This window comes from Microplitis mediator, chromosome 6 (genome assembly GCF_029852145.1).
Source record: "Microplitis mediator isolate UGA2020A chromosome 6, iyMicMedi2.1, whole genome shotgun sequence".
NCBI classification, from domain to species: Eukaryota; Metazoa; Arthropoda; class Insecta; order Hymenoptera; family Braconidae; genus Microplitis; species Microplitis mediator.
Window position 1 is genome coordinate 2,105,827 of NC_079974.1, and position 14,154 is coordinate 2,119,980.

General features: G+C 29.2%; 2 protein-coding genes across 2 annotated transcripts; both read left to right on the plus strand.

Moving 5' to 3' along the window:
• Positions 1–4,090: 4,090 nt before the first annotated feature.
• Positions 4,091–5,407, plus strand: LOC130669977 (putative ankyrin repeat protein RF_0381). The gene has a single exon (XM_057473144.1). The coding sequence runs from the start codon at positions 4,091–4,093 to the stop codon at positions 5,405–5,407; it is 1,317 nt and encodes a 438-aa protein (XP_057329127.1).
• Positions 5,408–9,674: 4,267 nt separating this feature from the next.
• Positions 9,675–10,667, plus strand: LOC130669978 (cyclin-T-like). Its single transcript, XM_057473145.1, has one exon. The coding sequence runs from the start codon at positions 9,675–9,677 to the stop codon at positions 10,665–10,667; it is 993 nt and encodes a 330-aa protein (XP_057329128.1).
• The last annotated feature ends 3,487 nt before the right edge of the window (positions 10,668–14,154 follow it).

A 14,154-nucleotide genomic window follows, 5' to 3' on the forward strand; every position in this document is an offset into this window, starting at 1 on the left:
GCTTGCCGTATTACTTTTTATGTCTTTCAAATTATTAATCTTAAAGATAACTTTATCTAGAAAACTATTTGTTAAATCAAAATATTAGTCAATAAAACAATAATAATTTATTTAAAATTTAAATAAACAAAATTACATGGTACTCAAAAACTAAAATCTTTGTCCATATAACTGAAATTTTCTAATCAGATAAATTGACATTATATTTTATTATTTACTACTTTAAGTATAAAAAGAATAAGTTGTCTCGCTACTCATGTCTTATAGAATTCGAATGCATTGATTATGATGAATATGTATTATAAGACGAAATAACACTAATTGATTTTAATTATTTTCATCGCTAAAAATATTTTTTTCCTGCAGAAATAACTTGAATTCATGAAATTACTATTTATGTACGATTTCTAGTAAGCAAATTTTTACAATATCATTGATTATTGCTAATAAAGAGTTCTAAACAATTTTTTATGTTTAGTTCAGTAACGCTTTAAGAGTGATTTAAAATTGTCATTGAAATTATTTTTGAAAATAATTATAATACAAAAATGGAAATTATCATCAACGAAAACAGTAATTCAGACTTCGAATTCTAATCATCACCATAGCCACAATTTTAATTCCAACTTTGATTCACAGTTATATCTCCATTCCACCAAAGTTGTTGTAAGTCATAATTTTAGTTTACAGTTTGAATTCAAATTATCGTTAGTGCGGATAATTTTATTTTATAATTCAAATCAATATTGACTCTAAAAATTACTAAAATTCGAAGTCTAAATTAATATTATCTCTAAGAATAATTAAATTTTTAATTCTGAGTTTAAAATTATTGCTGAAAATAACTCTAATTCGCCAATTTAACTGTAGCATTGATATATATTGTAAAAGCATAGTATTTTTACTGCTATTAAAACTGCAAAGTCTTTTTTTCATACGAAAATTAAAGTATTTTTGAATCAGTATTGATGACAATGTTATAATTTTGCAGTTAAATGAAATTTATTAAAAAAAATTAACTTCTCCCAGTTAAAATAATTGTTTAAATTAATATTTTCGACGTAAAAATCCCAGTCCCATGCAGGTCATTTAAAATTCTTAACGAATTAACGTAATGACACTAATGGCGCCTAAAATTTTTGTTTAATTTTAATAATTCAACAACAAGGAACCTTTAATATATCTAAGACGACTATGGCAGTCGAGACGATGAGCCTATTGGGAATTCCTTATTGTTAAATAGACAAAAATTTTAGGCGCCATTAGTGTCATTACGTTAATCCGTATTCAGAGATGAATGTTTTCTGTAAGCAATTCTACTGTTGAATTTGTATTTGAGCACTAATGAGTGTCGTCAATAAAGCTTCGGTAAGACTTTTTGTGTCTAAGATAGACCTGAGTTAGGTCAAAATATCTCGGATTATCTTAATGACATACATATACAATTAAACAATAGTACAATATAAATATTTGGAAGACTTGCATTTTCATAAATGTCATGAATGATAAGCGTTGATGGATTTTTCTATGATATAGAATCTTCAATAATGGCCCAAAATCCATTTAAACTTTAAGACTATAGAAAAATGACTGAGATAATTCTAGTTATTGAGAGATAGACTGGACAACTATGATAGTCGAGACGATGGCATTAGTAAAGAAAAAAAATAGTTCTAAGAACACGTTAGCACCTTTACGGCGTCTAAAATTTTGCTTTAATTTTAATGATTCAACAATGGAGAACGTTTATTATAACTGCGACAACTATAAAGTCTATAATAGTCGAGACGATGAGCCTATTGGGGTATGGGACTTTGGGATTTTTACGTCGAAGATATCAATTTAAACAATTATTTTAACTGGGAGAAGTTAATTTTTTTTTTTAAATTTCATTTAAATGCAAAATTATAACATTGTCATCAATACTGATTCAAAAATACTTTAATTTTAGATAAGATAATCCGAGATATTTTGACCTAACTCAGGTCTATCTTAGACACAGAAAGTCTTACCGAAGCTTTATTGACGACACTCATTAGTGCTCAAATACAAATTCAACAGTAGAATTGCTTACAGAAAACATTCATCTCTGAATACGGATTAACGTAATGACACTAATGGCGCCTAAAATTTTTGTCTATTTAACAATAAGGAATTCCCAATAGGCTCATCGTCTCGACTGCCATAGTCGTCTTAGATATATTAAAGGTTCCTTGTTGTTGAATTATTAAAATTAAACAAAAATTTTAGGCGCCATTAGTGTCATTACGTTAATTCGTTAAGAATTTTAAATGACCTGCATGGGACTGGGATTTTTACGTCGAAAATATTAATTTAAACAATTATTTTAACTGGGAGAAGTTAATTTTTTTTTATAAATTTCATTTAACTGCAAAATTATAACATTGTCATCAATACTGATTCAAAAATACTTTAATTTTCGTATGAAAAAAAGACTTTGCAGTTTTAATAGCAGTAAAAATACTATGCTTTTACAATATATATCAATGCTACAGTTAAATTGGCGAATTAGAGTTATTTTCAGCAATAATTTTAAACTCAGAATTAAAAATTTAATTATTCTTAGAGATAATATTAATTTAGACTTCGAATTTTAGTAATTTTTAGAGTCAATATTGATTTGAATTATAAAATAAAATTATCCGCACTAACGATAATTTGAATTCAAACTGTAAACTAAAATTATGACTTACAACAACTTTGGTGGAATGGAGATATAACTGTGAATCAAAGTTGGAATTAAAATTGTGGCTATGGTGATGATTAGAATTCGAAGTCTGAATTACTGTTTTCGTTGATGATAATTTCCATTTTTGTATTATAATTATTTTCAAAAATAATTTCAATGACAATTTTAAATCACTCTTAAAGCGTTACTGAACTAAACATAAAAAATTGTTTAGAACTCTTTATTAGCAATAATCAATGATATTGTAAAAATTTGCTTACTAGAAATCGTACATAGATAGTAATTTCATGAATTCAAGTTATTTCTGCAGGAAAAAAATATTTTTAGCGATGAAAATAATTAAAATCAATTAGTGTTATTTCGTCTTATAATACATATTCATCATAATCAATGCATTCGAATTCTATAAGACATGAGTAGCGAGACAACTTATTCTTTTTATACTTAAAGTAGTAAATAATAAAATATAATGTCAATTGATCTGATTAGAAAATTTCAGTTATATGGACAAAGATTTTAGTTTTTGAGTACCATGTAATTTTGTTTATTTAAATTTTAAATAAATTATTATTGTTTTATTGACTAATATTTTGATTTAACAAATAGTTTTCTAGATAAAGTTATCTTTAAGATTAATAATTTGAAAGACATAAAAAGTAATACGGCAAGCCATATGTATCTGTATACAAAACATCAAAATTAATTAATTAGCTTTCCAGATGAAATAAAATAATAACCGAATTTTAATAGATTTCTTCGAGGGCCCATTTTGCCCCAAATTATAATATTTTATTTTTGGAGCATACTGATTACGAATACATGGCAGATGAATAGAAAAAGTAAAAGGGTAAAACAATCAAACATTAGAACTTTTATTTTGGGGGCCCATTTTTCCCCAAATTCAAAGATTTGTAACTTTCAAAAAATGTGGCATATTGAGACCAACAACATGGGATGGGGCTAGAAAGAAGTAAAACAAATGAGAACTACTTAAGGGGCCTATTTTGCTAGCCCCCCCCCCTCCCTCCATTTTGTTATTTGAATCCCCATAAACTTAGTATTTCCGGAAGTACTCTATATTGCCCCTTCCTCTACAAATTATGACCATGGATATTTAAGAGTGGGGGTACCATGGAAGGTACCATAGACATCATCATTTAAAATCGTTTTTGATCTTGAGACGAGCAGTCGCATATATAGTTACTCTCGAAAGTTACGCTTGTATTAAAATCACAAACTCAAAATCAGCGGCTTTCAATAATTTGACTTTTAATTGTTATAAAGTGAACAGTGACTCTAACAGTAAAGTGCTAAAGTTCATAAGCTCAAAAGTTTATTGGTTAAAAATCAACAATTATTGACTAAATAAAGTTCATTACAATGGAATTAAACCGTGTAACCTATACCTACGAATACGTGTGCAACTTGATCGAACAAGGAGTTATCGTAGATATTGATACAGTGGTTCCAGTCATGGGTGGTTTAACGCTGCTTCAGATCGCAACTTTCAACAATGATCAAAAATTGGTGGATTATTTGCTTCACAAGAAAGCTGATGTTCATTCAAAAAGCCGATACTGGGGTACAGCTCTTCATACTGCTGTCATAATGAAGTACCTGCCTATAACTGAGAGTCTAATCAATTATGGGGCAGATGTTAATGCTCGGGTACTCGTGGACCCTTATGTTACTCGTTTTCGGTATCCAGTGTACGAAAATGATGAAGATATTCCTGAGTTTTTATTGAAACGAGACGACGATGTGAATAGGACATTGATTCTTTATGAATTGGGTTTTGCCAAATCACCATTACAAATTGCTATTGATCAAAGTGAAGAAGAAATGGTGGAGCTACTTTTAAAAAGTAATGCAGATCCGAATCTTGTTACTACTTTTTTAACACCACTAAACTGTGCTATTAGTGAAAAAAACTCACTAATTACAAAGCTTCTTCTGGCATACGGTGCAGACGTTAATAGTGTAAGTGGTTTTGGTTTTTCAATAGGAAGTTCTCTACATTTTGCTGTCAAATGCCTGAACACGGAAGCAGTAGAATTGATCCTTAATGATAGTATGGTTGATCCAAATATAGTGACAGTGTGTGAAAATTCAGCGCTTCATTATGCAATTGAGTTCGCGATCGACGATAAGATCATAAGACAACTTCTAAATGCTGGTGTTGATATCAATTTAATAAACAGTGATGGTGAAACAGCTTTTACTTCAAATCTAAATAATTCACCAAAAGTTCATGACGCAATTATCGAACATATTGCAAAACTCAGTGCGGCGAATATTTATATTAATAAACAAAATTTAGCAATCGTAAATAAAGAAAAGTTCGATGAATTACGCAATCAATGTTTAAGTGAAATAGAAAAAATGAAGATAACATATGTTTGTACGAGCAATGTTACATTTTATAATGTTCTATGTAACAAATGTGAGCACGAATTGGCTGTTAGTTTAAAGTATGTTAGTGATAGTGATATTTTTGATTTGGATATTCCATCTCTTTTTCCACTGTACGGTGGAATGATAAGTTATCGTTTAAAAAAAGCATTAGGACGAAAAAAAATGTTGTTCAAAGCTATTAGTTTAACTAACGATATTTTCGATGAAATCCAACTCCCAAGTACTTTTACAAGGGATATTTTCAAATTGCTAACCAATAAAGATTTAAAAAAATTACAATGAAATAATTATAGAAATATTTTTAAGGAACATTATTAAGTTTGTATCAAATCAGTAGTTACCATAAGTCGAATTATAAAATCATTGAAATGAAATGTTTTACACTCATCGTAGTGTTGATAAGTATAATTAATAAATAGGTGATCTTCATTAGCAGTATTGTAAATTTATAATTACTTATTTAGTTTATTTATTTTTAATACATATATTATGCATATGACATTAAGTTTAGTATTTATCTCATAAGTTTGTGATTAAATCGATTAAGTTTTATTTTTACTTTTTCATAATTTTATAACTATTTATATAAATTATTTTAGATTGTTCTATATAAAAGAATTAAATTAATTGTAACATAAAAAAAAAATTAATTCTAATTTGGTTTCAAAAATCAATTCTCAATACATCAGTTATTTCTAATAAATTTGTAGTTTGTAAGTTGTAATTTAAAATCGTAATTATTAATTTAATTCGTTTACTTTTATTACATATCTGTATATTTTATATATCAAAAATAAATTATTGTACTTTTTAAATGCTGTGTAATTTGTTACAATTTATGTTAATATCTCATTATTTATAGTTATAATTTAATTATTTATAATTACAATTACAATTATTTATTAATTTTCTTTAATCAAAATTTTCGCAATTGTTTTCAATTTGATTCGTATTTTCATTGTTCTCTAACTATGTCAAAATAAAAAGTAAAGTAAAAGTAGAATAATTAAATAACATAAAAAAATCAGTACATTTTTTATTCAAATATTGATTTTAAATAAATATTCTAAACTTTAATTTGATAAAAAGTATTCAAAAAAATTTTGATCAAAGTTAATTTCAAATTTGAAAAAAAAATTTTTTCATCATATCTATGCATTTAAAGTAAAAATACGTCGTTTCCCGAAAAATTTTTTTTTTGTGCGCCCTTATGGCCCCCCAGCGGGTACCCCGGGTGCCATAAGGGCGTACCGAAAAATTTCAAATTTGAAAAAAATTTTTTTTCGTCATTTCTACGCGTCTTAAGTAAAAGTACGTTGTTTCCCGGAAAAAAAATTTTTATACGCCCTTATGCCTTTTGAAGGTTATTTTTTTCGGGATACGCCCTTATGGCATCAGTAACGCGAATAGTTTACTCATAAAATTTTATTTATCGATTCACAATAACTCTGATCTATCTCAGCTTTCTTAATATCTCACGAGAAAAAATTACTTATTTAATTTAATACGCCAAAAATTATAAACTTAAAAGGAGGGTTTTTAATGTCTCCTGTAATTTTAATGAGAGGCTAAAAATGTTTAGAACGTTTGAACATTAAAAAAATATACTTATCATATCAGTGTCATTAAATTGAAATTAGTGTTAAAAACCGATGACTTTTAATGAAAAATAATAATAGTAACAATAATTTAGGGAACTTTGTTGACTAAATTCGGTTGCTAAAGACTTTCGACGACGAATAGCGATAACAAAATTACAATTACAGTAATATCATTAGGGCCAAGATGGTTTGCTGACGTTAGCATTTGAAACATCGCTTCGATTTTTTGGACGTTGTATATGAGTGGCGTTGTGGCCCTGTAATAATAATGATAGCGATTAATTTGAGTATATATACGGCAAAAATTTCATTAGAAAAAATAGTAATCATCAAAACAGTCTAGAATTAATTTTTTATCTGGTGAATGTAAACAAAACACTTGATAAAATGTCTATAAAAAATTTATTGATTTTCTTTTTCTTGATCACGATCGCCGAAATGAGGGTAAGGACAATAATTATTCTTAGTCCATCGGCTGAAGAGGAGGTCCCGTAAACATTTTGTTGGCACCGGGTAAATCCAACTGTATCTTATGTATTTTGGGCCAAGGATCACGAAAATTGGGTCCATTTTGTTCAAAAGTGGTGCAAACAATTGTTTATAACAATTTAATTGTTTAAATCAAAATAACTTCCGAACGGCTGGTTTGTTGGGGCAGTGTAGAGGAAAAAAATGTTCAGAATAAAAAAATACACAAAAAAGGTATCATGTGTTTTTTTTGCATCTCAAATATTTCGCGAGATATAATAAAAAAACGAGCCGGCGCTCGGACCTCTCCCTCGCACACTAGCGACTGCCTATGCGCGAGCTCTCTCTCCGCCAAATCGCGTCAGATGCTGGATAGGCCGGAATTTTTTTAAGTTTTTTAACTTAAAAATCATAGAAAAATAAAAAAAAAATCGATTAATTGTTGATACTACCAATCGACAGCATTTTTTCTGAAACGAATTTTTGTCGTATCGTCAAAAGACGTTTTTTTTTTTGTTCACAAATGTTATAAACAAATGGATTTTTTCGAAGTCCAGATTGGGTTCAAAAAATCGACAAATTGTCGATACTACCAATCGACAGCATTTTTTCTGAAACAAATTTCTGTCGTATCGTCCAAAAACGTTTTTTTTTTTGTCACAAATGTTATAAACAAATGGATTTTTTCAACGTCCAGATTGGGTTCAAAAAATCGACAAATTGTCGATACTACCAATCGACAGCGTTTTTTATGAAACGAATTTCTGTCGTATCGTCAAAAAACGTTTTTTGGTAGTATCGACAATTTGTCGATTTTTTGAACCCAATCTGGACTTTAAAAAAAATCCATTTGATTATAACATTTGTGAACAAAAAAAAAACGTTTTTGGACGATACGACAGAAATTTGTTTCAGAAAAAATGCTGTCGATTGGTAGTATCGACAATTTGTCGTTTTTTTGAACCCAATCTGGACTTTAAAAAAAATCCATTTGATTATAACATTTTTGAACAAAAAAAAAAACGTCTTCTGACGATACGACAAAAATTCGTTTCAGAAAAAATGCTGTCGATTGGTAGTATCAACAATTAATCGATTTTTTTTTTATTTTTCTATGATTTTTAATGTAAAAAACTTAGAAAAATTCCGGCCTATCCAGCATCTGACGCGATTTGGCGGAGAGAGAGCTCGCGCATAGGCAGTCGCTAGTGCGCGAGGGAGAAGTCCGAGCGCCGGCTCGTTTTTTTATTATATCTCGCGAAATATTTCAGATGCAAAAAAAACACATGATACCTTTTTTGTGTATTTTTTTATTCTGAACATTTTTTTTCCTCTACACTACCCCAACAAACCAGCTGCTCGGAAGTTATTTTGATTTAAACAATTAAATTGTTATAAACAATTGTTTGCACCACTTTTGAACAAAATAGACCCGACTTTCGTGATCCTGGGCCCAAAATACATAAGATACAGTTGGATTTACCCGGTGCCAACAAAATGTTTACGGGACCTCCTCTTCAGCCGATGGACTATTACTGCTGATTTAAAAAAAAATATCTCCTATTTTACGTGTCAACTTATAATAAAATCATTACAATCTATTACTAACTTTTTTTTATATATTATCTTTTGATATTCATCCGAAAATCATCTGAAATTCATATTTGTGTCAAAATATGACTTACACATGATATTCAGCTGATCACCTGTGAATTACCGGCGAAATTTCGCAATTTTTTACACGGGTGATGTTTAAAATTAAAACCCGAAACCTGGATGTCAATATAAAAAATATATTTTATAATACACATCATAAATTTTTAATGTTCAAATTACAATTTTTAAATTCCAAAAATTAATTTTTCCTGTATAGACAATAAATTTTAATATTTATTTTATAATTATTTACGTTTGAATTGTAAATGAAAGAATACCTATTTAAGATGATACTATTTACTGATTACCGTCATTATGTTATTTGTCGCCTCTTAATGTACACAGGTAATTTATTTCCGTATACTTCAATTTTCAGGAAATTTCAAATCTATTATTTGAGACTTCGGCATAAATATATAATGACAAACTTAATTATTTGCCATTTGGTCTTTCACAGGAATAGTAATTACGTTCACACGTGAATATGCAGACCTTAATGACCATAATATTGTGAGTTCTAAGTCTAATTACCTTTTCCTAATTACATCAGGTACATTTCTTCAGCCCCAAACTATTACTTTTTAATTACCCCTATACCCATTGTTGTGACAATTTCTTTTGTTATAAAATCCCTCAAATTTTAGTGTCTTGTCAATATTTCCTCACTTTATTCTCGAACTTCATACCCAACAGTTCGTCTCAGAATATTTCAAAAGTTACGGAAAAAACCAAATTGTGTTATTTCAAAGTGCTTAAGCTGTTCCAGTGCAGAGTAAGAAAGTTTCCAGTGAAGTGAAATTAACAGTGAAAAATTGTGAATAAAAATGGCTCAAAAGTGGTATTTCAACAAAGAAGAGTTGAAGAACTCTCCTAGTTCCAAGGATGGCATCAGCGCGGAGAAGGAGCTAGATCACAAACAACAAGCCGCTTACCTTATAACTGATTTGGGCAAGCGGCTAAAGTTGTCAGAAGTCTGTGTGCACACTGCCATTGTGTACATGCACAGAATCTTTATTCACCATTCATTAGCCAAGTTTCACCGGTATGAAATTGCCACGGCAGCGATTTTTCTGGCGGCAAAGGTGGAAGAAGAGCCACAAAAATCGCAGGCGGTCATCAGCGCTCTTCATGTCTGCCTCAACAAATATGAAGTTCACCAACTGGACACTACTTTTGCCGAGAACCAGGAGAAGGTCAAGGCACTAACTTCAAATGAGCAACTTCTTCTGGGAACACTTGGATTCAAGATGGGGGTTAGTCACCCTCATTATTACATCAAGAAATTCTGTGGGGAAATAAAAGCTTGCAAGGAATTATGCAAGATTTTCCTGCAGATGGCTAATTACACTTTACAGTTGACGTCAATGTGCGTGAAATATAAACCGGCAGTTGTGGCGTCATTCTGTATTTATTTCACCATCCAATCATCGCAGTGGAAGATTCCCCAAGTCATAGACGGGAATCTTTGGTTTTGGCTCCTCGACACCAAAGTGACCTTCGATTTACTGATTAAGATGGACAGGGAGTTCAAAGCGGTTTTAGATAAAATGTCACCCAGGATAAAAAACCGGGTGATGGGATTATTTAAAAATCCATCGGTCAAAGTGACTGCAGTGAATCGGATAGCGACGACCCCCAGTTCATCGGATCCAGAAATTGTTTCCGGTAACCCTGAAGTCGAGAAGCCAAGGACTCGACGAAAAATCAGCTATCACGAGTATCGTGATAGACTGATGAAGAAAAAATCTGAATCAGATGGATCATCGACTTCTTCACCTCCTGATGTAGAAGTTCAGGATAATTCCATTGGAATTTAATTAAGCCGTAAGCGTCAAAATAATTACGACATGGGCAGTATTTTGTGTTCTGCTAAGAGACGTAAGCTTTTGTAGTTTCAATAATTTTTTAATTTTTTGTACATAATTATTTATCATCCAGTTATTTTTTATTGTAAAATATTATTGTAGGTTTTATTATTTTCATAAATTAAATATTAAGTATTTCATGTAAATAGTAAATAGTAAAATAGTAAACTATATTTTAAAAATTTACTTTTTATTTAATAAGTTTAATATATTTTTTGTAAATAATTAAATAATAATGTAATTAAAATTAATGATAATGCACCATAGACTTAATCATGTCTTTTGAAAAATAAAATATTAATAAAACGAAATCCTCTTTTTGTTTTGATTTTAATATAATTAATTATTTTATATAAGTAATTTTATTTTAAGAGTAATAATTAATTTTTATGACAGTAAAGTTAGCGAACATCTGACAATTTTTTAAACTTTGAAATAATAAATTAAAATGTTTACAAAATAAAAAAAAAAAATTCTTATTTAGACAATTCGAAATTCAGTAGATGCATTTTTTAAAAATTTTATTACTTTACTTGTTAATTTTTTTAGATGTAATTAAAAAATTGTCGGATGTCTACTGCACTTAGTTAATTTTTCCAAATTAAATTTTTATAAAATTTTTTAATGAATGCAGAATAAAAATCAAAAATTTAATTCAAAATATCACTTTCTATTTTTAAAAAATACAAATTATCTTCGAATACAAAATTTAAAAAAAAAATATGATCCTGAAGTTAGCAGACAGTTAAAAATTTTCAAATGTATTTTTCAAGAATTTATTAAAAAAAAAAAAATTGCTCATATATAAAATTAAAAAAACTATAGGTGCAATTTTCTAAAATGTCATGTTTAAAAAAAAAATTCAAAAATTAGACGTCGGCTACTTTCAGTGTCATAAATAGGGCCAAGATTTTTGCTTTAATTTAAAATCAAGCAATAATAAATACTGGTGTCAAATTTTTGAAATTACGGAAAAAATATTGGTTGTCGAAAAAAATTTTTCAAGCGAAAGTCCTAGGAAATTTAATTTAAAAAAAAAAATGTCTCTTATTATTTTTTCTTAGGACTAAAAAGAAAGCCGTAATTTTAAAATTAAGATTTCCACAATTATCAAAAATTTGAATTATTCATATGAATATTAATTTTAGAATTACGGTGAAAATATTGGCCGTATAAACAAATTTTTCGAGTAAAAGTTGTTCAGAATTTAATTAAAAAAAGGAAATGTCTTTTATTATTTTTTCTTAGGACTAAAAAGAAAGCCGTAATTTGAAAATTAAGATTTTCATAATTCTCAAAAATTAGAATTATTAAAATAAATAAATAGAAACTTTATTGATATAAAATTCTCGAATTTTTGAGGTCGGGAAGAGAAAAATCGGTTTATTAGTGGAAGCAGACAAAAAATATCGAAATAAATTTTGAAAGTTATGAATTTTTAACTTCCCGCTAAGAAAATTGTAAATTTTCAAAAATTCGGGAAGTTATTGGTTTCGGTCCGATTTACGAAAATCGAATTTCCATCAGATGTCGACGTTTTGAGGTCCTAGGAAGCTATTCTGACTAATTTCAAGATCATATCCGAGTGTATGTATGTACGTACGTACGTACGTATGTAAATACCTGTATCTTTTGAACGGATGAACCACTTTTGAACTTTAAGGTGTCATTCGACGCAGATTGTCAACATCTTGAAGCCGTGAGAAAATTGAGCTTGATCGGTAGGGCTCGTTCAGAGATATTCCAAAAATAAAATTTTTGCTAAAATGTTTTTTTTGGATAACTTTTAATGTGCTCGATGGATTGATTCCAAAATGAACTGGGCTCTAGAGCTTCATAAGCCGCGTCGAATGCCACCTCAACCATCAAAATCGGTTTATTCGTTCAAAAGGAACCGTTGTCGAAAGAATTAAAAAAAAAAAAATTTTTATTTTTTCTGAAATATCTCAAAAACGACTCGATAAATCGAATTCAAAATTTGATCAGCTTTAGAATTTGATAAAACGCGTCGATTGCCACCTCAACCATCTCAATCGGTTTATTCGTTTGAGAGATATCGTTGGAGAAAAAATGGTGAAAAACGTTTTTTTTCGAAAACAACAGCATACAAACGTATTTTCGAGCTCGAAAATGTATTCACAATAATGTTTTCGAGGTTCTTGAGCTTGAAAACAGCGGGAAGTTTTGGGGCTGGCCCGCAGGGTCAACTGACAGACCGATTTTTTTTTCATTTGTTGCTTTCATTTTATACTCAATACTCTAATTCAGTATAATAAATTGCGATGAAGCCAGTAAAAATTTTTAATATAAATTTAAATATGTTGCTTTGTCAAAATTACAAATTTTATAATGCCGTCATGCTATACGATACGTATAGTAATTTTTCTATAAAATATTACGTGAAAAATACCGTAAAATTCTCTAAGTGTAGATTGAAAAATTAAAATTATTTTATTTTATTATTCCTGTAAGTAAATTAATTACACTTGAGTACCCAAGATGTCAAAGAAAATCATCGAGTGTCAAAATTTTTAGCACCGAAAAATTCCATATAATTTTTATAGGCCACCGAAAATTATACAAAATTTTTCTCGTGACTTGGATTACATTGTCATTGGATCGCAGATACCGACGCAATTACTATTGTTATTATTTTGTATCGGTAACTGCGAGCCACTCACAGATGAGAAAATTTTTCCTCCACTGCTAAATAAGTTCTCATTGGGTGGCCAATACCGATGCGACTATTATTGTTGTTATTTTTTTCAGAACTAACTTCTAACATAAAGGGATTTTTTTTAACAAAATTTTTTAGCCAAAATGAAACACAAACACTAAATAAATATAAAAACACAAAATTAAAACATATCAATAAACTTTGTAAAAATTGCGAGCAAACGGGTACAAAATAATATAACTTAAGAAACATAAACTATGTAACAACAAACATGTAATAACTAAAATGATAAATAAAGAGAATTTTAAAAGTAAAGTAACTTTTAACAAAATTTCATGTAACTCTTTCACTATTCTTTCTGATGAACCGCAACTCAAATTTTACCACCAATCTTCCCACACGGAAAAATTATATATGCGGCATATATTCAGATTTGCCCGAATATATACGGATATATAATTTTTCCGTGTGGGTTTCCCGACGGAGATTCGGGAGATCCGAACCCTGGTCCATCTTTACCATACCCGGTAAACTGGCTGCATACACCCCCAATCTTCAAGTCTTTTTAAGTAAAAAATGAACTTAAAAAATTGCCCGTGAAAAAAAGTTGCGGTATTCCACAGGTGATCCGCTGAATATCATGTAGAAGTAATATTTTGACACAAATATATGAATTCCAGATGAATTCCTGATGAATACACAAAGATAGTATAGAAATATAGTTTTAGTGATAGATTGTATGAAAAATTCTATTACAAAAAA

Coding starts and splice junctions, on each gene's coding strand:
- LOC130669977 (XM_057473144.1), top strand. CDS start 4,091: ATGGAATTAAACCGTGTAACCTATACCTACGAATACGTGTGCAACTTG.
- LOC130669978 (XM_057473145.1), top strand. CDS start 9,675: ATGGCTCAAAAGTGGTATTTCAACAAAGAAGAGTTGAAGAACTCTCCT.